The sequence below is a fragment of the Chlorocebus sabaeus genome, chromosome 18, assembly GCF_047675955.1.
Source record: "Chlorocebus sabaeus isolate Y175 chromosome 18, mChlSab1.0.hap1, whole genome shotgun sequence".
Classification (NCBI taxonomy): domain Eukaryota; kingdom Metazoa; phylum Chordata; class Mammalia; order Primates; family Cercopithecidae; genus Chlorocebus; species Chlorocebus sabaeus.
In genome coordinates this window covers 48,854,698-48,881,068 of record NC_132921.1, presented here as the reverse complement: position 1 = coordinate 48,881,068, position 26,371 = coordinate 48,854,698, and the positions used below count along the sequence as shown (strand labels likewise).

General features: G+C 34.3%; 1 protein-coding gene across 11 annotated transcripts in view; it reads right to left on the bottom strand.

Annotated features, from left to right (window-relative positions):
• The window catches only part of NOL4 (nucleolar protein 4), a 392,019-nt gene that overhangs the window by 252,749 nt on the left and 112,899 nt on the right, over positions 1–26,371 (bottom strand). For all 11 annotated transcript variants that reach the window (XM_007974313.3, XM_037982402.2, XM_037982413.2 and 8 more), the window contains 2 exons: positions 25,657–25,769; positions 15,326–15,458 (listed from right to left, as the gene is read on the bottom strand). In XM_007974313.3, the coding sequence (XP_007972504.1) occupies positions 15,326–15,458; positions 25,657–25,769 (246 nt within the window). The remainder of the gene's footprint in view (positions 1–15,325; positions 15,459–25,656; positions 25,770–26,371) is intronic.

The window sequence follows — 26,371 nt, the reverse complement described above, 5'->3', positions numbered from 1 at the left end:
ATAAAACATATAGAGCTATAAAGCGTTCACAATCGTTAGACAGAAAATATGCCTAAGTGGTAACTGAGTCTATTATTAACTTCTCAATTTACTAAACATAAGTTCTCAGGACCACAACATCTCTTAAGCCCTTTTAATGAATTTTATTGGTCTAGTTTCTTTTTTTCCGCAAATGCAAGTAACTTCAATTAATAATACTAAGACTTCTTTTGAAGTTTGGTATTTTATTTTGAAAAGTTTGCTCACATTTGTGTAGGACTGAATATATTTGATAAGTCTACTTAACTATAATCTGGATAATTTCATTGTTATACATTTTAATATCTTTTAAAATGTTTTAATTCGATTGAAATGACTATTACTGTTATGTATGTTATTTTAAGACATGTGACTTGTATAAATTGATAGCTGAAAATAGCCTATTTTTCTGGATGCTTTATGTAGGAAAATGGTATTCTTCATCAAAAACATATATTTTATTGTATGTCACACAAAGCAAGGCTGAATAGTTATAAAACAAAAAGCTTATAAGATAAGGTACATCTCTATTGACATGAGTGGATGGTCATGAATGAAGAGTGTTTTTCTTTTCCTTCCATCATAGCTTGGTCTTATTATTTAGAATAAAGCACAGTAAAATGAAATGAGAAGATACAAAATAATAAATGCAACCAAAGAGGGCAGCCACATTTTCCTATTGTCCTTTCCAGACAAAGGAGAACTGGAGGGAATGAATGAAACTGTCAAAAGTCAATTACATATTTAACAGATATACGAAAATATGAATTTTAAACACAGGGCAATTATTGTCAAGAGAGATTATTGAACAAACAGAATTTAGGTTTGCTGCTCCTATTTTAGAGAGCTAGGCTAAACCAATAAATTTCAATGGCTACAAATAATATTTTAATTTCTTTATAAAAATGCAAAGAGGATACATGCATGATAATAGGAAGTTATGGGAAAACATTTGTAAGTGGTTATTATAGACAGATTATAAAAGCACAAGTTTTATAAAAATATTAGCTATATTATTAATTTTCTGTTTAGAAAATAAGAACATAATGGAATGGTTGAGCCTGAAAGCATAAAACAATAGGTGTGAACAAGCATAAGCTATAGGATATAATAAATGCAATGGTTACACAGATGGACTTGTGGCAACTTAGAAACTCATGCTTAAAGTCATGGGCATCAGAACCAGAAGACTGTGTTCCAATCCTGTTTTTACTACTTAGTAGTTGTGGTAATGACAGGCTAGTAAATTAGCCTCAGTTTCCTCTTGTATACAAAAAAAAAAAGAAAAAGAAAAAGTCTACCTCAAATGGCTCTAATGTTAGACCTAAAACCATAAAAAACCTAGAAGAAAACCTAGGTAATACCATTCAGGACATAGGCATGGGCAAGGACTTCATCTCTAAAACACCAAAAGCAACAGCAACAAAAGCCAAAATTGACAAATGGGATCTAATTAAACTAAAGAGCGTCTGCACAGCAAAAGAAACTACCATCAGAGTGAACAGGCAACCTACAGAATGGGAGAAAATTTTTGCAATCTACTCATCTGACAAAGGGCTAATATCCAGAACCTACAAAGAACTCAAACAAATTTACGAGAAAAAAACAAACAACCCCATCCAAAAGTGGGCAAAGGATATGAACAGACACTTCTCAAAAGAAGACATTCACACAGCCAACAGACACATGAAAAAATACTCATCATCACTGGCCATCAGAGAAATGCAAATCAAAACCACAATGAGACACCATCTCACACCAGTTAGAATGGCAATCATTAAAAAGTCAGGAAACAACAGATGCTGGAGAGGATGTGGAGAAATAGGTACACTTTTACACTGTTGGTTGGATTGTAAACTGGTTCAACCATTGTGGAAAACAGTACGGTGATTCCTCAAGGATCTAGAACTAGAAATACCATAGGACCCAGCCATCACATTACTAGGTATATACCCAAAGGATTATAAATCATGCCGCTACAAAGACACATGCATACGTATGTTTATTGCAGCACTATTCACAATAGCAAAGACCTGGAACCAACCCAAATGTCCATCAGTGACAGACTGGATTAAGAAAATGTGGTACATATACACCATGGAATACTATGCAGCCATAAAATAGGATGAGTTCGTGTCCTTTGTAGGGACATGGATGCAGCTGGAAACCATCATTCTCAGCAAACTATCGCAAGAACAGAAAACCAAACACCGCATGTTCTCACTCATAGGTGGGAATTGAACAATGAGATCACTTGGACTCTGGAAGGGGAACATCACACACCGGGGCCCATTATGGGGAGGGGGAGGGGGGAGGGATGGCATTGGGAGTTATAGCCGATGTAAATGATGAGTTGATGGGTGCTGACAAGTTGATGGGCGCAGCACACCAACATGGCACAAGTATATATGTGTAACAAACATGCATGTTGTGCACATGTACCCTAGATCTTAAAGTATAATAAAAAAAATTTTAAAAAAAACTTTAAAAAGCTAATTCATCAAACAGTGCCTAGCATTCAGTACAGTCAAGCAATTTTAGTTCTCGTCATCATCTGTCCTTTGAGTTAGAAATACCTTTTAAAAATAATTTGATTTTATATGGTTGAATTGGATGAGAGTTTATATGGATTTTATTGACTCTAAAATAGAATTCTGCACACAATATTTTAGATAAACAAACTACTGGTTCTGCTGGCATTCTTTAAGACAGTAGGCATGTCCTCACAGAGACCGCTTTAGAACCCCGCATCAACATTCAGTGCACTAAACTCCACTGTCCCTATACTGATAACCTGATTTTTCTTGATTGCTTTATCACAGATTTGAATAAAGACAGAGCTATGCAGTGATGAAGTTGCACCTTTTATTCTGTATGGCACCAGGATTGATTCTCCACGACATTGTTACACCATAACAATAATGACATGTTAGAGAAATAACCCCATACAGAGAGATGGGCTGATTGATGATATTTTACTGCCAGAAACCCTCAAAATTTCTAAAATGTATATGAACATTTAAGGTTGCCATAGACATAGCAATGCAGTGGTTGAAGGAAATCCCAAGAAATACTCCAGTACCTCAAAACCTCAGGAAATATTTTATGAAAAGTGACTGAGGGAAATTAAAAATTATTGTTGAAACAGCTAAAGCTTGCACACTCTCTCTCTGTCTCTGTCTTTACATATACACATACCCACACATACCCACACATGTACATTCAAAATGGATCAGGGATAACGGTCCTTATGAATGAGATTCTTCACAGAGGAAAAGGAAGGATGTGATAATTTAACAATATGTTGGCAATATTCGTGAGCTTTCATGTTGACTACAGTTTCTTGAAAATGGCATGACAGATTGGGAGGAAAACGGAAAAAAACTCTGAATGACTCCTGCAGTCAGGATGGGAGGGAGAAACTAGGAGAGTGGAAAGTCTGTTCTTTCAGGAATCACCTTGGTTTTCTAAGGAAGGGCCAGCGGGGAGAAAAATGGGGGTATTTCCATTGCTCTTTAATTCCTTTCTCTAGTTTAAGAAAGCACTAAATCAGTTTAGAGATGTACAGAAAATGAGACGAGATAAAATGTTAGGAACAAGAAAGAGAACTCTAACAGGGTGAACACACAGATGGTTCTGGAACTATAATAAAGTTTAGAGAGAGATTATCTAAAGCTTCTCATTTACAAATATAGAAAAGGTTGCCCAAAGTTGTTAATAATACTTAAATAATGTTGCAGAACTAGTTACTGGCCGAGCTAGTGTCGATAATTATGATTGAGAGGTCCTTCATGCTGTCTTCTTAATGAATTCACCTTAACATACCAAAGTAACTAATTATTTTATTGCTTCCTAGTAGATTTTGGATGTCCATAAGGAAGAATTCATAGGCTTCAGGAACCCCAAAGTAAGATACAAAAAGGACAGAATATTCATCCATGGACGTTGTTGTTGTTTCTTTCTGTTTTTCTTTTAGCAGTCAGGCCCTTCTTCCTTAGGGCTCCTGCGGATTGTTGGGGGTTCACTCTAGACCCTATTCACCTGGGCCCCTCTTGCCCCTGAAGTATCACCAGTGGAGGCTGCAGACCAGCAAAGATGGCAGCCGGCTTCTTCCTCTGGGAATTCTGTCCCAGAGGGTCACCGACCTGATGCCAGCTGGAACGTTCCCGTATGAGGTGTCTGGAGAGTCTTGTTGGGAGATCTCACACAGTCATGAGGAACTGGATCAGAGACCCACTCAAATAGTCAGTCTGGCTGCTCCCTGGTGGAGTGGGTGTGCTGTGCTGGGTGGAATCCCCCTGCTCTGGGCTGCCCCGACTCTGCAGAGCCAGCGACAGGAAAGACTAGGACTGCTGATCCATGATACAGTGGCCGCCCTTCCTCCTAGGGGCTCCTCTTAGGGATATCAGAGTTCTCTCCATAAATCCCTGGCTGGTGATGCTGAAATTGTTGCAAGGAGGCCCCGCCCATCAAGGAGAAGGAAAACAACTGCCTATATAATATTTGGCAAGAATAACTGAGTCTAAGGGTTGAGTGCATTTGACTATAGAAGTAAGCAGATGGGGAAGAAGTTTCAAAACACTATTTCAATTCAAAAAGTATTTAGGTTTCATTGTATTTTAAATGTGTGGCTCCAAAGGGAGTATGCAAGGACACATTAGATATATTTTGCTTTTTTCCCCAAATCACTCCCAATCAAGTGGAGAAATGAGACTGATAAGAAAATAATTACTGTAAATTTATAATAATTATAATGAGATAGCCTTTCAACCCCTTTCTTCAATACTTTCCAACTGTTCTTTCTTTATATCACCCACAATCTAAGATCCCTGTAAACCCAGTAAATAAAGATTTTCATGGTCAATTTACCCCTACGCGGTAGTTGATTTATCTGTCTGCACAGCTGCCATGCAACACGAGCTTCAAAGCCCTATTAAACACTGAAATTGCTTTTGCCTAAAGGCTAAAGCTGTTTTTAAAAGAAGTAATAGCTAGCTGACCCAAATTAGTACAAGAAAGTTATAAAGAAACGCAGCATGGTGTTCAGTTTATGGTAAGTGTTTATAAAGGCTAGTAAGGTGATAGTAAAAACAAAAACAGACAAAAAAGACAGTTGTTCAAGACTTTCAAGTTGGAAATGCAGGTGATCTGATTCTATAATATAACTGGACATATAAATTGATAGGTTCAAAATTTATTTGAATAAATTCAGAAAGGATATGTATTGTCTAACATCTCTCCAGTGTTATGAGGCTTCTTAATTGTATTTATGCATTAACAGGCAGACAGAAATCCATATTTAAGGTTTAAAGGGTCTAGCATCTGCTATTGGGTCCTAACAGAACTTTGGCATCTCCTGGAGGTGCTGAAACTGATCGAACTTTGTATCCACACGAACATTCACGGACTGGCAAACACTGTCATGAAGACAGTGACAAAACCAAAAGAGCAATATCTCAAAACAAAGAACTCACCCAGCAGTAAAATTTCAAATTAATCTGACGTCTTTCACTGATCAGATTAGACTCTACAAGGCAAGTGTGGAACCAAGCCAATTTCCCCTAGTTTCACAGAGGATCAGAACCGAGCTAAGATGGGACTGGTCTCTGGGGTGTGGCAAGTTTGAGCCTGAAATCAGTAAGCCAATTCTCTAAACAAGCACTCGTTTATATGAAAAAACACTTACATAATATGAGTAAATATTGAAAGGCAGAATTGTCACTAAGAAAGGTAGAGCAAACTCCCAAATAAGTGGTCTTAAACGTAAAAAGAAAATAATATTCCCTATATACACATTTTAAATAAATACGCAACTAAACATCATTTTTCATACTTATCTTTTATATGTAAGTCAAATTACATATAATTTTTCTTATACATATATGTAAGTCAAATTACATATAATTTTTCTTAGCTTTTCTTCTACTTTTGGAAACAGAACTACTGCTTAAAAGCAATTTCAAATGATTAAATACTTACACATGAACACACACATACACACAAATAACAATATTACAAATGGACTTAACAATCAAAATTTCCTCCAATTCATAGTAACATTCCTTCAAATTACTTGTTTTCTTTATACTACTTATCAAGGTAGTCTATACTTCTGCAAATTATTATACAATTATTTATAGAGTAACTGCCATAAAGGAGAGCTTTCTAAAAGCTTCATCAGCTTAACTAATTCAATTCAGAATATTTAAACAAATTCATCATGTGAATTATTTTTAATAAGGCATTAAAACAACTTGAATTAAGAAAAAGCAGCACTGGATCATTTTTAGGTATTTTAAGTCCAGAAGTGTATGCAAATTAAAAAGTGAGAGCAAAAACACCATTAGGAATGAATTCAATTTTCAAGTCAAACATTTTATTACATTTGTGTAAAAGAATCAACATCCTTTTAACAATTTTTGCTCTATCCCAAGTTTCCTAAGCAATTGTAAATACTGAAAGAAAACAAACCCGCACAAGAAAGAAAATGACTTACACAAGACAACATAATCTCTCCAGGGAATCTGGTGTTCAGCCTGAAAAACATTTTAATAGCTTTTCTAATTAAAATTCACCATCACAAAAAAAGTTAACCACTGATTTTAATTTCCTATTCAGTATAATGTTTTACAACACTTTTATTAAAAACATGTTTTATTAGATTTTCCATTGAAATTAAATGGTGAACAGTACATAGTTCTTGCTTTTACTGCTGGTTTATATGCTTTAATAATTACATAAAACTATCTTATTCAGCCAAATTAAATGCAATTTTAGCCACAAGCATATTTTCACTAAAACTTTATTCACATATAAACTGGGCAGTAAAAAATGCATTGCAAAAGAGTATTTCATGTGTGTTTGTGTGTGTGTTCTAAAGTCCAGTGTATGCAATGTTCATATACATAAGTTTGAAAACAGACTGTAAAATTTCTTAGAGTAGGAGTATTTTCAAAAGTTATAAAATAACTGTCATATGTGGCAATTGTCATAACTAAGAAAACAGAGCAACTTGAAACATATACAAACACATACTTATACTAGGAATGAACTTACATGCTATTCCTCACTCAAAAAGTAACTCAGAAGTTATTGGTAACAACATTTGAGCATAAAGTGCACCAATGTGACTTAATCCCCTTTAGACCTACTGCCATTTTGACACTCCAGAACAGTTGGGTAGAATAGTAAAGAATATCTTCACAAGCATAGTATGGAAAATTAGTTCCCATACTTATATCCCACACAATTGTCTTAGTCATCCCATCTGAGATGGGTCCCATGAATTGGCATTTTTAAAATAAATTCCCAATGTCGGAGTTTCAGGAGGCTAGTTTAGCACATAATCTGAATTAGGATATCAGAAAAAGTGAAACTCCAACAATCATATCTGTTTATGTACTTATTTATCTCACAATCACATTGCTATTTTTGTTAACTTACTCCCTTATATGTTTCCACTGAAAAGAGGACTGTGATAATTTACGAGTGTACAAGTCAAGATATACACAATGTACATATGTGAGCATCATTGCTGTCTGAAACAGAAATGCATCTCAATTTCAAAAACACTTTGTTTCCATATCTTTCATATTCTAGTTTAAGCTATTTTAGAGCTTGAACCATTAGTTTAAATCAAGGAAGTGTGGTAATTTCATATGATTCAATCTAATATGCAATGTTCATGCTTGTAAATCCATTGTCCAACTTATGCTAGAATTTAATATGTATTAGTTGAGTGAATAATGAAATATTGGACCTCACACCATTTACCCTTGTCCTAAGTATACCCAAGGATCCAAGTGAGTTACCTTTTAGAATTCTATCTTTGAATGGTACATTTGCCTTTTTTTTTTTTTTTTTTTTTTTTTGGCTACCTAGCCTCTGAATATGCTTAGCTATTTTTGGTGAATTCTATTAATATATCATATGCATCTTAGTGGGAGACAAAAATTTTTACTATGGAAGCCAAAAGTCTCAAAGGACCATGGGAAAATGTTTAATATAGAAATATTTTAAATGGATTTTGTAAAGGTCAACTTTAGAATTCAGCATTCTAGGGAGGCTGAGGCAGGAGAATCGCTTGAACCCAGGAGGCGGAGGTTGCAGTGAGCTGAGATCATGCCACTACACTCCAGCTGAGGTGACAGAGCAAGACTCTGTCTAAAAATAAATAAATAAATTTAAAAAAAGATTCCAGTGTTCTATGGATTATTATTTGGGAATACGGCCTCAGATTAGTATGTTATCTTGCAAAATATCCACGCAACCCTCAAGGCAGGAGTCTAACTCTAGATTTTAGAGGTGGATATTTGTTCTTGTCATTTCTATAGTCTAGCCCTTGAAGGACCAAGTAGACATCAGTAAGTTTCAATTTTTGTCCAAAGATATTCAAAGCAAGACATCTAAGATAATTTTCTAAGGTTTGGAAACTGTCTTCTAATATTTTGACCCTGAGAACCACAATGATTTTATAGAAAATGTGACTTTATTCAAAGACAAGCAATTCAAATCATTAGAGTGCAGAATGTTAGCCTTTCCTTTAATTTACCTAAATATATTTATAACATTATTTCACATAATTTTAATTATTATTTAATTTGAAACTAATTACCTATTCTTCAGAGTGAAGTAAGACCTAAATGTCTTCACAGTTTATTATAATTAACCACAATGTGTAAGATAAATAAATGTGTATGTATATATATACACACACATATATATATGCTATACTTTCATATTTGTATGCAAGTTAGCCCTAAATTTCAATTCAATTTTTTTCCTGCTTAGCAAACACAGGCTGACCAATTGAAGCATATCAAAACATTTTTATAATATAAATAATATGAGAAAAGGAGATTTTCTCCAGTTCTGGCAAATGAACTATTTATTTCTAAACACTAATAGAATTATCAAGTATATCTTTGAATGGAAAAATTTCCTTGAAAACAAAATATATATATATATGTTTTAAATCTGTCATTAGTAGAAGTAAATATTGATGAACTAGCCCTTTAACAGAACTGTTGGCCAGGCAATGTGGCTCATGCGGATAATCTCGACACTTTAGGAGGCTGAGGTGGGAGGATCACTTGAGCCCAAGAGTTTGAGACAAGCCTGAGCAACACAGCAATACTCCATCTCTAGAAAAACAATTTAAGAATTAGCCAGCCATGCACAGTGAGCTGTGATCGTGTCACTGCACTCCAGCCTGGGTGAAAGTGATATTATCCCAGGAAGAGAGAAAGAGAGAGAGACAGAGAGAGAGAGAGAGAGAGAGAGAGAGAGAGAGAGAGAGAGAGAACCTCCTAATTTCCAAGTCCTTCTCCCTCTTTTATTGTGTCTAGACATTACCACATCCCTTTGCTTAGCATACAGACATTGCTTACACAGCTTGTTAAACACTTCAATATATAAACAATACACTGATTCAACAATGAAGTACTAAACACTGCAGAAAAAAAAAAAAACTGTGTTAAAAAATGTCTGTTACTCCACTGAGTCAACTGACATATGATAATCAAGGGACATTGACCATGCTCTCCGAAAAGCAATTTATTCTGTGATGTTATGACCGAAATAATAGAAAATAAGGTTTAAAAAGAAACGTATACTTTTTAAAACTATAATCCCTTACATTTATAGCTGATTAAGCTGACCTACAGAGAATTTAAGGGTATGCCTCAACATTCCTTTGTATTCCTATTATCTGTTTCAAAAATGCAAATATATATAAATTGTTGCAATTGAAAAATACATAAATATATTGGTAATATCTAATAATCTAATTATTTGTGCTTAAAAAAAGAATAATTACCCCCTTACAAAATATCAATAGTTTAAAGTGTTAACTCAGAAAAGTGATTAAAATGGTTCTTAGAAAAGTATCCTTCTATAAAATGAAGAGAAACGTTTATTTTGAACTGAAACCTTAAGTCTGTTTCTAAATCTGACACTTTTCTTTTGCCACATATCTTTTCAAAAATAACCACAGACAAGGAATGAACATCGGCTGTTTTAGAAGGTACAAATTCATAATAAACTAAGTAATTGATTTAGGAAAGGGAATAATTTTTTGAGCTAATGCATGCTGCGATAAATGTCTAGGACCTGAGATTCAAACACAGAAGCTCAAGTGACAAAATTTCTGTTTCTAATCCATTTAAATGGATGGCAGAACAAGAACGCTTACAATTTGCTGAATATTTGAAGGATGCCTTTAGCTGTTAGGCCTCGAGATGCTTTTTGAAATTCTGTGAACCGCAGACATTGCATAGCAAAGCTTCCTTCATGATAAGCTCCTTATATTCCACAACACCTTCAAGGTATTGTGCTTTTACTCATGCTTTCATGAGTAAAGCAGATGTATATATAACCTTTAAATGATTTTAACTTAAAAACATTATTTTAAGTCTGTAAAAAAAAAAAAAAATTTAAATAGCTCAATATAGTTTCCTCAAAACCAAAAATGAGGGTAAAATACTGTTTATGCAAAGATTCAGTTTCTATGCATATTTTGCCTTTATGTTTTTACTGAGTTAGGGAAATATTATAAACCTAAAAAAGGCAAAAGAAGCAGAATACTATACATTAATCCTGAAGCATTCTTCTCATTACAAATTCTTCATTCGGGTTTGTGTCTTCTTGACCTTTATCTAATTGTCTAGACTGGGGAAAAATATTTTTCTTCTTTTTCTCCTTTTCTGAGTGTGTGTATATATATATATATATAGATATATAGATATATATTTCCAAAACAATGCACATTAGATAGTCTTCTTTTCCCTTTGTTTTTAATGAATACCTTTCAAATTTTCTACAACCATCGTGAAATAAAAATTGTGAAAAAATTAACTTACTTTACTCTTCATTTTATATGGTGCCCAATAAGGACATTTTTATGCCTACTTGTTATAATTATTAGAAAGGATTCATAAAAATCATAATGCCCTACTTCAATTTCTCTAAATAAAATCTTAAGTTAATCACTTAATGTTAAAAAAACATTTTTAATTTAACTTAAAAAAATTTGTACTGTTTAGATTTTCAAAATATTAAACAGGGATTTCAGTCAACTGTTAAAATAGGAATTTCTCCTATAGTTTTTCCAGACTTCAGACACATTCAACCAACGGCTGTAGAGAACGGAGTTTAACTGCCAGTCAAAATAAAATAATGATCTATATCTACACTGTCTGACACAGTAGCCACCAGCCACGTGTAGCTATTTAAATTTGAATTAAAATTAAATTACAATAGCTTCTCAGTCACACTAGCCATATTTCAAGTACTCAATAGCCACAATGTGGAGAGTGACTATCATTTTGGACAGTGTAACTAAAGAACTATTCTGAGATTGCAGAAAGTCAACTGGACACTGATTCCTAGACTTTTCTTCAGCCCCTACTTTTCAACATCTCTCCACTGTGTCTCCTCAATCCCCATCATACTGGATTCTTGCACAGACCCTTATTCTCTACCTATACCATTTGTTTCCAACTTAGAGTAATTTTGTCCAACAAGGGACATTTGCAACATCGGAAGACATTTTTATTGTCACAGGTGGGAGAAGGGGAACTACGAACATGCAGCAGGTAGAGGCCAGCAATCTGCTAAACATTATGCAATGCAGAGGACATCCCTCTCCAACAAAGAGTTGTGTGTCAATAGTGGCAACACTGAATTTGAAACATATTCCTTAAAATTATGTGTTATATGAGGTAAGTCCCATTCCTTTTTTTTTCTCACTGTGATACGCAGACACACAAAAACACACACACTCACCCCTAATATAGGAGGCTCTAAAAGAAAGGTAATGTTAGACAAATAAATCAAGATACAGAAGAGCATAAATGACATAATTCTAGGTTTTTGATGACAAAATTTTCTGAGTATGTATATGGTTGTGTATTTGTAAACAGGAAAAAAAGAAATTTTACAGAAGGTTGTCAATAGGGATTACTTAGGAGAGTACCACTGTCAGAAGGAAGGACAGAAGAAAAGAAGATAAATATGTAAAACTTATGTTACAAAATATAATCATTCTGAAAAGTTATATTTTAATCATTTAAATGATACAGCATATAAGAACTATCTCAAATGAAGCCAATGAAAGGAAAACTGTAAGCAAGTGAAGACTCATTACTTAATATGGTATTTTCATTCTAGAAGAGAAACAGCTAATAAGTGAGAAAAATAATGCAGTTTCATACAGTGATAAATCCTCTGAAGAATGTTAACAATTAGGAAATAGGTAAGAGGAGATATTCCTGACCTCAGGAAAGATGTCAGGGCTTGGAGAAATAAATTTGGGATTCATCTAGTTACAGATAGTGTGGAAAGTGACATGATTAGTTGTGGTGTCCTAGGGAGTGAGAATAAGGAAGAGTGAGTTGAAGCCTACACTCTGGCATCTATGGAATAGAACATGGAAAAGGAGCCCACAGAGATGAATGACACAGAAATCGCACCAGAAGAAAAAAAAAACAAAAATAGAGAGCGTTGTCCTTAAACATTAGTGTTGAAGGAGATGAGGACTAAGGGTTGACCAATGAATTAAGCAAGAAGAAGCCTGCTGGTGATGTTCACAAGAACAAGTGAAGTCGGTGGCAAGGATGAAAGCTTACTTGAGATGAGCCAAAAAGGGTAGAGTGGAAATAATGGGACAACTCAGAGTTTCACTATAAAGTCTTTTGCAGGGGTGGTGTAGAGAAATAGGGCAATGAATGAAGAGGTGCAATGGGATATGATATGATTAAATGTTTCTGTCCCATCCAAAATTGATGTTGAAACTTAATCCCCAACATAGCAGTATTAAGAAGTATGGCCTTTAGGATGTGTCAGTCTCATCTCATGAATAGGATTAGGTGCCCTTACAAAACGGCTTGAGAGGCCAGCCACAGTGGCTCATGCCTGTAATCCCAGCACTTTGGGAGGCCGAGACAGGCAGATCACTTGAGGTCAGGAGTTCAAAACCAGACTGGTCAACATGGTGAAAACCCATCTCTACTAAAAATACAAACAAAAAATAAATTAGCTGGGCATGGTGGTGTGTGCCTGTAGTCCCCGCTACTCGGGAGGCGGAGGCAAGAGAATTGTTTGAACCCGGGAGACAGAGGTTGCAGTGAGCCAAGATCACACCACTGCACTCCAGCCTGGGCAACAGAGCAAGACCCCATCTCAAAAATAAAATAATAAAATAAAATAAAATAAAATAAAAGGGCTTGACAGAGGAGTTTACCCCTCTTTGGATCCTGCCAGCATGAGAGGATATGGTGTTCCTTCCCTTGGGAGGATTCAGCAATAATGCACTATCATGGGAGAACAAGCTCTTCCAGACACTGAACCTACTAGCACCTAGATCTTGGACTCCCAGATCTTGGACTCCAGAACTGTGAGAGATAAATTTCTGTTCTTTATAAATGATCCAGTCTCAGGTATTTGGTTATAGCAGCACAAATGGAAGAAGACAAAATCAATGGAGGCATTTTAAAGAAGATATTTACCAAATTATGTTTGTATGTAGATTCTAATAATCCAGCAGAGTGAGAAAAACCTCTAATGCAGGAGAAAGAGGAGGGATCATTGCAAGAGAAAACTTAGCAAGAAATGTAAGAAAAAAGTATCTGATATGTAAGGCAAGGAAGGGTTAGGCCTAGGTTAGAAAAGGAACAACTAGGTAGGTGATTACCCTTGAAACATTCATCAACATATCATGAGAAAGTGCTTTTCCCTAAGAGTACATAATATTTGGAGTTATTCCACTGCATTTGATTAAAATCAATATAGATTTATATCACAGCAGCTGGCCATAGCCAAAGACCCGCAGCTTGCAATTTCAGTCAAGTAAACAATTAATTTCCACGATGAGAGACATCCTCTACATTCTCTATACATCCTCTACATTATCTATATTCCTTAAAATTAGGGACTAAGATGGTTAGGAGATACCTAAGTTAAATGCATAAGCAAAGTAATGGAGTGATGCACATTACTAAGAATATGTCAGTTATTCTATGATCTTGGTGCTATACAACGGCCATTAAAAAATACAAAATCTGAGGAATGCCTACTCATGTTTTAGAAGAAAAGAGAACATTTATATCTAAATCAGAAAAACTTCATTCGTATAATATTTCCAAATAAATGGCTTTTCTCCTACAATAGCTATTTTAGCACATAGCAAGTAAGATACAATCTTAAAAGTCATTGATAATCAACGCATTCCTCATTTTCTTATAACTCAAGCTAACAAGGACACCAGCATCTTTTAAGATCCATCTGAAATGAGAAAAAGAAAAGCCCCTCTGTTCTTGGACGTTTTTTTGCTTCAAACTAGGGATTTCTTATGCCTTGCCAACACAAACAGAACACAAATAGCAGCTAGAAATATAGCAATCTTTTGCAACCAGTTTGTAATAGCAACTGTCAGAGAAAGCAAAGGTTTTTTTCAGTATCTATAAATGTAAGTACAAAATTCTTCAATCAAAAAGTTCATATAAACTTGTTAAATACAGAAATAATAAACAAATTTTGAATATAATTGGCCAATTTCCCTTTTTGTCCACAATTACTGAAATAAGTCAAATTTACTTGTATGCATAATTTTATATTTACAAAGACAAAAATCTACAAAGGTAGTTTTCCAAGATCTCCAAAAATATTAGGCCTACAATGTTAGTATAACATCTACTTTCTCTACATATCTAGCTTTCTTCCTATCAAGAACAACAGGCTGATTCAGAAATCTTTAATGAACCCAGGAATAAGAGATCATGAGCTTTCTTTCCTTAACAGCTGAATAAAGTAGTTCAAAATCACAGCAAAATATTGTCTTACTCAGCACTACTGCTCTGGTAAAATTTCCTTTAATATCTAGTGATTCTTAGTTGAAACTTGTCTTTTACATAAAAGAAAAACATCCAAGTTAATCTTTTGATCATATTTAAATGCTTGATTTAGTCAGAAGGATGACAGCCCAAGAAATCAAAGCTAGAAAATATTATCACAGAAACCAAACTGTATTGATATAACACATATTTTAAGTTCAAGGAGCAAAATGTGAATTAGCTTGAATTTTATAACCAATATCTGCTTATAAATCAGTCTAACACCTTGGTTTTGAACAAAGTTTTGAATTACAAAATAGTGAAGTGGATGACATAACCTAAATACATAGAGAAAAGTTCCCATAGAAACAGGCAGATTTTTAAAAATTGACACAAGAATTAAGAGGTAATTGTTTCCATGCATTCTGACTCGTTTTTGAGGGGTTGTTTTGCTTATTTAGTCAAACTGAAAGGCTTACCATCTTGCTGGCCATGAAGATTCTGGGGACTTTGCATTCTTTCTTCAAGATTGGAGCTAAGATCAGAGTTCACAGCTGACATCCGTGTTGAATCACTCATGTCAAATTCATCACTTTCTATTGAACTTTCATCCTGAAAATAGTTTTAAAATATCATCAAGCATTTAAAAATATAATACATTTAAATAATAACCATTTTATCTACAAGGTCAATTGAAGTTTAACCAGTAAATGTTTACAGAATTCAGAAAAGTATGTTACAAACTAATGGATTTTTAAAATAACAAACAATGGAATAATTTCTCCCTTCAAGGAATTTCAAGACTTGTGAAATAATATGTCCCTATGTACTCCAATATTTTAAAGGCAAAAATATACATTTAGAGACAGTGCAGTTTAGGAATTAACCTGAATAAAGAAAGAATGATTTTATAGTAAATACCTTCTAAAAGAGTTAATCATAAAACGTAACATAAAGAGAAATACAAGTTTTGATTAAAAACTAAATGACCGAAAAATGTTGTAAGCAGAAATCTTAGAATGCAGAAAGGGCTTTATAAAAAATGTTTCATTGGCAAACAGGATAGATTCTAATATAGCAAACTTATACATTAGGTTCAAAGTCCACAATGTAATGGAGAGCAAGGTAATCTTAGTACACCCTTTCTTTCTTTGCAAGCAAATATAAATTGCACGGCAACCACAAAAAGGAGTTCTAGGTAAAATTGTGAATGAAACATGTACTAAAAGTCAGTTCATAAAATGGAATTACCAAAAGGCCACTTTCCTGAATGGCCAATTTATCAAATCTTTCCAAATGTTAAACCAAATCTAGGATATATTATTGCGGTCGTTTTACTGAAGCAAACTTCATTTGAAGAACTGATTTTTGGACAAATGGTGTACTTATAAAGGCTGGAAGGCCCAGGAAACCTGTGCAGAATGTAAATGTTTAATCAAAATCTCTAGCTTTGACTTTAATTTGTAAATGTTTGATCTGAATGTTTAACACTAATGTAATAATCAGCAGTAGTAGTGCTGCTATTTATGTTGCACACGTTACTTATATTTCATCACAACCATGAATTAGCTACAAATTTGCAAACAATTTATAGATGAAGAAATTGAGGCATAGAGAAGTTAAATCATTTTCCCTGCTATTATAGACTAGAACCAGTAGTCATATGAAGTCATCCAGACTCGAAGAAACAGCATCTTTGAATAGGAAGAATTACCTTGGTTTCATAAATGACATCTTGGCATTAGCAAAGAAGTTTCTATTATTAACGAACAAGACCATCCTGGTAGACTAATAAATTGGCATTCTGATTCTTAAGTCAGGCTCAGTGGTTTTGCCTGTGTTGTCTTTCCTTTACCAAGGACTGGGTCATGCTTGGGCACACTGAGTAGCACTAGCTCTTCATTAAGTCCGTAAGGAAATGCCACTGTGTTAGATCTCTAGACAATCAGCCACATAGACTTCTCTTAGTTACATGCCCTCTCTCAATTCATTATGTTTACTCCAATTCTAAATTCTAGTGTGTGTGTGTGAGTGTGTGTGTGTTTGCGTGTGTGTGTATGCAAACATAAGAGACTTCAATGTGGACTGACATTATCAGTAATAAAATATGGACTTGTTACTAGTGTCGATCATATACAAATACATACATATATACACACATTGATAGATGATACAGATATCCATTACATACACTATATATACTTTCTGTGATGTCATAATATTTTAAAGGATATTCTCAGAAGCCAGACTTCCTAGATTCAGGTCCATATTCTGCCAGTTATTAGATATGCTACCTTAAGCAAGTTACCTCAACTTACTGTGCCTCAGTTTCTTTATCTATACAATAGAAATAAAAATTGTGCCAATCTCACAGAGTCATATGAGGAGTGAGGGAATGTACTATATTTAAAGTATCTAGAACAATGTCAGGTACATGATAAGCACAATAAAACTGTTTAATATTACTATATGGAATATACAATAAATTCTACAGAATATAATATTACGCACACTTATGACAGTATATGAACATACACAACAAAATATAACACATTTCAATATAATGTAAAGGCAAACAAAATGTGTTACTAAAGTAGCTGTGTGTTTACATAAACACATAAACAGTCTTTATAAGTATTTGTTATAAAGGTAACAAAAAGCTAACTATAAGTAAGCTGGTAAAATATCATTTATATGGCATATAAATATGTAAAATGTATACATATATGAGGATATGTATGTGTTGTGTATTTATGTTTAAAGAAGAGCTAAATATAAAGATTCAGGTCACAGACCCTGTTCTATGAAATGATTGTAAAAACAGCCACAGCATATTATGGAAAATCAATATATTTTTTTACTACCACTAAAATGTATGCTGACACTCTTGCTGGCATACATTTTAATAAATTCAGATGAGAGATTAAAATGTTTATGTAACCAAATGTATACTTATGTATTTTTGTAATTAAAAAAACACCATGTTAAATTATTTATCATCATAAGTGGCTTAATGATTGAAAATATTTTAAATATTTTCTTCCACTATTACATATGAAATATAATTCATTTTCACAATTACATTCCTTATTAGAATTCAATTGTTACACATTTGCAAAAAGCTTTAATGAGAATAAGTGCATGTATTCATTCTGTATATTCTAATTAATAATTGATTAAATTATTGTTTTTAATAAAAGCTAGCAGAGGTATATGAAATATAAGCTTGTGCTTTTTTACCAACATAGAGATAATACTAATTACACTAGGAAGAAACTACTGAAAGCTTCTAAGATTAAGGAATCAGAAAACTTGACTGATCTGATATTAAGTATCTTATTCATGATTATCTTTAGACCATTCATCTAATTCCTTTTCTCTATGAAATTCTATTTTGTTTGACAACCAGAAAAAAACTCTCCACATCATACTGTGTGAGCTTATTTCTTACATGACTAAAATCTCATGATAATGAAAATCATGACCAGAGACCATAATAATTCTGCCTCCTTGAAACTTAATGTTTTAATATTAGAACAATTTAACTGTAACAAATATTTTTCTTCTCAGTCTTTTCCCTTTTAAACATGGCACTTATTTACTTTTCAAAAGCTTTGTTATTGAGTTTTTATTTCTATCTTCAGAAGTTGCTTGAAATGGAGACTGCTAATCTGCTCCATATTTCATTTTAGTTTCCAAGTTCCAGATATTACCTATAAAGGGTCTCTACCATGTACCTTCTGATTTCCCCTGCTATTGTCCTGCCTGATTAGTTAAAAATTGTATTTTTCCATTTCCTAAACTATGTAATAATAGTCTCTCAGTTAACTTATCCACATCCAATTTCTCTACACCAGTCCTGCCTATTAACTATTGCCAAATTAAGCTTCCCATTTCTGAACATGTCACTTCTCTGCTGATAAATCTGTAGCCCTATCCATTGTTTGTCAAATAATGTGTATGCTATTCAATTAAACATTTACAGTTTCCCCTAAGACTGCTTAGAAACCACTCCCACCAATCTTCTCTTTCTGTTGATTTTTCAAAACTTATCGTCTGCTCAAATCAAATTAAAGCTTACATTATCAGCATCTCTATGAAATTCATCATCTCAAACCTCAGTGTGCATGAGTATAGATTCTGTTAAAAATTCATATCCCCAGGTCCCACATATCAGACCTAGAATTAGCATCTTTGGGGTGGTGTCCTGCTACATGTAGTTCAATGAGCTATTTAATGCTGGCTATCAGCCCAGTCCAGTGCTGTTCAAGAAAACATTGTGCAATGATGGAATTGCTCTATAATATTCTCTATTCAATAAGGTAAATACTAGTTGTATGTGCTATTGAACATTTGAAATGTGGTGAGTGTGACTTAAGACCTGAATTTTTAGTTTTAGTTAATTTTAATTGATGTTCAGTTAAACTTAAACATTCACATGCGACTAATGACAACCATCTTGGGCAGTGCGTATCTGACAATCCTTTGTTGTGAGATCTTGAAAATATATTCAGTCATTCACTACTAGCAAACAGTAAACATTTTAATAGATAAATTGTTTCATATATCACATTCCATAGGATGAATTTCTAGTCAAGTAATATAAATATATTTCAAAAGTATAATAATTATCATCAAATGATCCCCCAGAAAGTTTGTTCCAGTTTAAACCCTCACCAATCGTTCATAAGGTCAAATGTCTCATATTAGATACAGTATTTTGTAAAATCTTTACAAAATGTGGTAAGCCTCTAATAACAAGTTAATTCACTAAAATTGTATTTTGGTTAATATAAGAGGTTGAGGTTTTTTTAATGGTTATTGACCATGCAGTGGATAGTTTCCAAAGATGGCTACTATGGATCCCTTCCCCTCCCCACTGCCCCTTACATGCGTGCCACTCCTCAGATCAAGGAACAGAATTTCTCGCTCCTCCCCCTGAAACTAGGCTGATTTTGTTATTTGCTTTGGTCAGTAGAAATGTGGCAGAAGTGATGTTGTGTCAGTCCCAGAACAACAGGGAGCTCCCATTTCCTGTCTCTTGGAAACCAGCTGCCATACAATAAAGCTGTCAGATAAGAAGTCTGACTACCCTGAGACCAGCACACTGTGAGGAAGCATAAGCCAGCCACAGGGAGAGTGAGAGGTCATGTAAAGGAGCATAAAGGTGCATCAAGGAGCCAGGTACTTAAGTGAGGTTTTCTTGGACTATCCAGCCAGGTCCAGCTACCAGTTGAATGTCACTGAGTAAATGATCCTAGCTTCTGCCAGGAGTAACAAAATAAATCACCCAGAGGTTCTTGGCTAACTGCTTAACCCATAGAATAATGGGTATCAATAAATCATTGTTGTATTAAGTCACTAAGTTTTAGGGGTGGTACCTAGCAAAAGAAAACTGAAAACCATCTAATTTTTCCCCTTTGAGCTACAACATAGCATTCTATTTACATTGATTTGTTGCTTAAAAAAGCAAATAGTTAATACTAACTTTAAGTGGATGTGTTGCAGAGTAGGAAGACTTTGGGCTCCAAAGTTATTTAAACCTAGGTTCAAATACCTAATCTTCTCTCTACCAGTTTAATCATTAGGGTAAGTTTTATCAGCTAAAAACCTTGGTGCCCCATCTGCAAAATGGAGGTGGAACAACATGTCAGTGGTTCTAAGTAGTAAATTATTTATGGCCAGTTTCCTAAATTTTCCTGTGTATTTTTCCTTTCCACATCAATTCCTTCTTTGATGGGTACATAAAAAGAGTAATTTAATAGAATTTTGCCATTTGAACACGTTTCAACATTTTTCACAAGACAGTCTGAGCAAACTGTTTAAAAATATTATTTCAGGTTGGGCACGGTGGCTCGCGCCTGTAATCCCAGCACTTTGTGAGGCCGAGGCAGGTGGATCACCTAAGTTCAGGAGTTTGAGACCAGCCTGGCCAACATGGTGAAACCCCATCTCTACTAAAAATATAAAAATTAGCCTGACATGGTGGTGGGCACCTGTAATCCTAGCTACTCAGGAGGCTGAGGCAGGAGAATCGCTTGAACCCGGGAGGCAGAGGTTGCAGTGAGCCAAGATCGTGCCACTGCACTCCAGCGTGGGCAACAGAGTGAGACTTTGTCTCAAACAAAACAAAAACAAAAACAAACAAACAACTACACATGCTTCAGTCCCTGGTTATTTCAGTATCTCTGGAAACATCCTGACCTGTCACTTCCATGAACTCTTCCCTAATGATCTTGTCTTCTACCTTTCTTCAGTCATTTTGCTCTCATAATCATGTTGTATGCATTTCATTACCAGCAACTGCACATCCTCCAAAATCTTGATTTCAAGCATCCCATTCTCAAATTTTCAAATTTTCAAATCTCAAATTTTCCGTATCACTTGCTCTAGTATTGCATGTATTCTAGTATTCTGATGAAATTTCTATCCCACTGATATTTATCACCCCTTGATTCTAACCCTCTAACCCTTTGGCACTGACCTCCCTGCTCTCGGCCCACCTCTCTCATGACCTCACTCATCTTCTTATGCGGCTAGAATTCCAAGGCTTGTCATTTTAATCATACCCTCCTATACCACTTCTATTATTTTGACAAGACCCAAAATATGAGTAATTCTGTTTTTTTGCCTTATTCTGTTCTACCCATGCCCCTGTATAGCTGGATATAGAGATGAACAATTATTTAAATGACCTCACTTGAAACTCAAGAGAGGTCCATTTTCCTGGTTAATTCACTCCTCACTGTCTACTTTTCACATTCTCTCCTCAAACTTTCAACACCTTCTCAAACACCCTCACTCTTGCCTTTTTTTTTTGTTAACTGATGAATTAGGAGCAAACAGAACAATTCCATAATCTCCACGACTATTTCCATTCGCCTACCTCTATCTGATCCCTCCTGTCTGTGCTCCATTCTAAAGTCAACTTCTCCAGTTTTGTACAAGAAATCCTACCTATTAATGTCAAGGACATCGCTTCATCAATTCTCCTTCCTCTTTCCTAAATCACTATTTTCCTCTGCTACATGAATCCCATCAACATGTAATATGCTATAATTTCTTTGATTTTATAAAAAAATATAATTAAAAACTCCTGTTCCCATGCTCCCTCTAGCTCCTACCTCTTTCCCCTGCTCCCCTTCATAGCAAACTCTTCAGTGACTTTGCTGCTGTTATCCTGAGCACCTCATAAAAACTGCTCTTGTCAAGAACACCATTGACCTCCACCAGGCTAAATACAAATTTAATTTTCAGACTTCAGTATAATTGACTTTTCACTTGCTTTGACATAATACATTACCGTAGACATACTGAAAAACCTTTTTTCCAGTTTTATTCTAGTTCACAAACTCTCCTGCTTTTTCTAATACCCTAGGTGCTCTTCCTCAGTATCCCCTGTTGATTCCTCCTCATCTGCCAGATGTTATAACATTGGAATTTCCTAAATCAACGTTATTGGGTTTTGTTTGTTCAATCTACACTCACTACCTTGGTAGTACTTTCAGGCACATGGCTTCACACACTATCTGCTCATGGATGATGCTTGGCCTTATGTCTAGCTTAATTCTTTGTTCTTAATCACACATGCCAACTGTCTAATTGACAAATCTACTTAAATCTCTAATAAACCTCTTAAATCCACTTGAATTTCTAACGAAGAGCTCACAATTGAACTTCCAATATCATACCTCAAATGTTTTCTACCCCCAGTTTTTCTTACACTAGTTAATATCAATTCTACCCTACTTGCTCAGATTAAAAACCTTGGAGACATTACTACTCTTGACCTTCACACTTCTCATCGAATCTGTCAGTAAAACTTAAAATCTATTCATAATTTCTCCTCTTCCCACTACCTAAACCACTATGTCTTTGATTCAAGCCACTATTATCTTCTTTCCTGAAACATTCTTAAGAAGCTTTTGTTAAATCCAACTAAAATGTATACTCATAAGATGACCATTGAAAACCCTTAGCATCAGCTTCTTCTAGAAGCATGTAGCAAAGGAAACTCTTGCCAGCAGGGCAGCATCAGGTGTTTCACTTCCATGGAAACCCTTGAAGGGGTCATGTAGCAATTCATATAGTTAATTAGACATATTTTCTTTAGCTCTTCCTGTGATATAGCTCAGGTACAAGAAAACAGTAATCATACTGGGTAGGTTGGAAACTTGGCAGAGAAGCCCCATGCCCCAAAAGAGACAAAATATCTTATCACAGCACAGTTAATACCTTAAGGTCCCCACAAAGGACATGCCAATTACAAAAATTATTCAACTCAAGGAAATCAAAAGATTCTCACCAGATATTTGTCTTCTGATACAGTTTAACAATTGGAATCATTTTTGCCACAGCAATGTTGCCTAGTAACACAGTTATCATTTCAATGTTAGCAGTTTTGCGGGACAGCAAACTCCAAAAGTTATTCAAAGGCCAATTTCTCATGCAGGAAGGAACAGAGCTTTGTTAACTCCTTACCTACACTGATTTCTGTAATAACCTTCTACTGGTGTCTGTGCATCCAGTTTTTTTTCTTTCCTCTTCAGTCTATTCTCAGCCCACATGATTAAGTCAAAATATGGATCAGATCACATGACTTCTCTGCTCAAAAAAAAAGTATGGCTCCCCATATTACTCAGAGTAAAATTTTAAAGTTCTTAAAATGTAAGACTCTATATAACTAGACTTTCCACTATCTCTTTAAACTCCTCTCCTATTTTCCTCTTCCTTGAGCATTCTGTTGCAACCATGTTGACTATCTTGCTGTTCCTACAGCTACTAGATATGCACCTGCCTCAGGAACTTTTCACTGTATCCCTCTGCTACCTGCACACATTTACTTCACTTCTACTCAAATAACACATTTTAATAAAGCCTTTTAAACTTGTGATTCCCTAGTTCTACAGGGAGTCCCATGTCTGGCCTTCTTTATTTCTCTTAATAGCATTTAGCATCTTCTTATATACCTATGGCCATTATTTTCTTTATTATCTGTTTACCTCCACAAAAGACAAAGATTTTTCTCAATTTATTCACTGTTTTTCTTCAGGAGGGTCAAATACATAGAAAGTACTGAATAAATATTGGTTGAACTTATTGGATTAATGCTTATTCAAATTTAAATATAATTTATCAGACACGAATATTTCACTTAAATTCCATTTTAATGTGACTTCCTTTACTTAACCTCTTTTTCATCTTTCAATAAACACAACGTTCTAAAAATTTTGCAAATAATTCTAACTAGTCATTTATCTAAATATTTTAAGGCAGCATGACATCCAATTTAGTATTTTCAAAATATAAGGATAAGAGTTATTTTTCTAATCCAGTTATAAATTTTAAAGGATCTATTTCTTTTGTGTAAAATACTTATGATTTTTTAGAAGCCAGAAGGGATCAGCATATGTGGGTGCATTGTTGGCAGAAAGTGAATCATCTTACATTTTGGCCTAGAAATAAACATATCAACATCTAAATGAGCTTCCTACAAATAATCTGACAGCTCTAACTAGTTAATGAGACATTTAAAAATTTTTTTCAACTATATAATGAATTGTGAAGATAGTTTTTTTAATCGTTCTCAGGGATGGAAGGATATTAGTATTTTCTTAATTGTCATTGATGTCTTTAACCCAATGATTTTATTACTATTTATTCAATTATTTATATGTAGCCATGTGGCAATATAAAATCCAATATTGCCACTGCACTAATATGAATTTTTGTAAGGCGCATACCCTGAGTAACGTCTATTGAGATCAAACAATTTTATAAATAGAGCTTTGAGTTAAACCTGCTTAAATACAGAGGAAAACTAAAAACTTGATTTGAGTTTTATGAATAAAGTAAGTTCAACAAAGTAATTTTAAAAGAATGCAATCATAGCTTAGCAAATAATTCTGTGTTTGACAAATAAACATTTAACCTCATTTCCTGTTTTAGAGAAATTTCAAGGAGATCATTTATTAGCCTGAGGACCTGGACCTGTTCCTAATACAAATAACCCAAATGCATCTATTGAGTATTAACTAGCCAAGAAGGATGTACTAAGCACCTACTGTATATCTGCGATTGTTCTTTATTTTGGAGAATATAAACCATATATACATAACTTAGTCCCTGCTTTGGCATAGCTTCAACCGAAATGGCTAGCTAACTAGAATCCTACAGAGTATTTAAGAAATATGTTTTTAGTGTCTATACATGCAGCATGTTGCTAAATTTTCACCATACAATTTAAATAGGATAAATGAAAACATCAAAACACTTCTAATTAAGAATGACCACAGACTATCTCTAGGAAATGCACAGAAGTAAATAAATAACATATAGAATAGCAGTTAACTAAAAAATCACTTTAAAATTTACATAAGGTTTGAATGGTGGAGAAATGATAATACTTGAAATACTCATTAAATCTACTTTTCTGATTGCCATGCAAAATAGCCTTACTACTTAAATTTCCTTAGAATCTCAATTATTTCAGATATTTTGTTGTGAACTTACCCCCTCTGAACTTTGTAGCACTTTACCAAGGCCAGCTCAATTATGGTCTACTAAGGAAAATGTAGCTTTCTTGGGAACAAACAAATTCCCACATAAGACAGAGGTGTTAAGACAGGGGCTCTGTATTGTGGACTAGGAGTTTCTGCTCGCTTTCTCCATCTGTGCAACCATGGTAAGATTAATTCATTAAAAAATAAATTACTATCTTCAAAATGCCATCATGCTTAATATGATAGTCGTGGTTATCAAGCTTCGTTCCAATTTGTAAGTGATGCAAATGTAGATGTTCTTATTTTACCTCATCTTGCTGTGAGTTTAGCAGCTGCAGTTTCATGTGCTTCATGTAGGCCATGGTAATTGGCATGTTGTAGTCAATCATGCTGGTCACCAAAGTGGGAGGTTTTCCGTTATCTGTAATAAAACATTTTTAATGGGTAATGAAAGTGACACTGCATTCTACCTGTAATTTGAAAATGATCTATTTCTCCAAATTGAAACAGGATTTTAGATACCAAGTGTCTTAAAGCATGGTATTATTATAGTTGGATGGTAGAAAAAGTAACTAGTAAGGTTCTACAAAGGTGTATTGACACTGTTTAATAGTATTAATTAATTATTTCTAAGTGCAGGGGAACTTTTAAACATCCTGAGTAACAATAAATAAACCTAATGTGGGGACTAACACAATTATTTGTATTTTTCTTCTCTGCTTTACTTTCTATATGTATTTTTTGAATGCTGAAGGAAATTTGCTCAATTTTTTGCTTTTGGCCATTCCATTTAACCTTGAAGACATAGGAATGAGCCAGCAAAAATGTATCTCTGAGACTGATAGAATCTCTGAGAGAAAGTCATATTTAGCTAAATAATTTTCTATAATTTTAATAATAACTAAAGCCAAATCATAATTTTTATGTAAAACTTTTTAGTAAAGAAACTCCACATTATTCATAATTTTTAGAAATAAGGAATCGGTAGACTTGAAAAGACATTGATAGAAACCAATTTCCTTG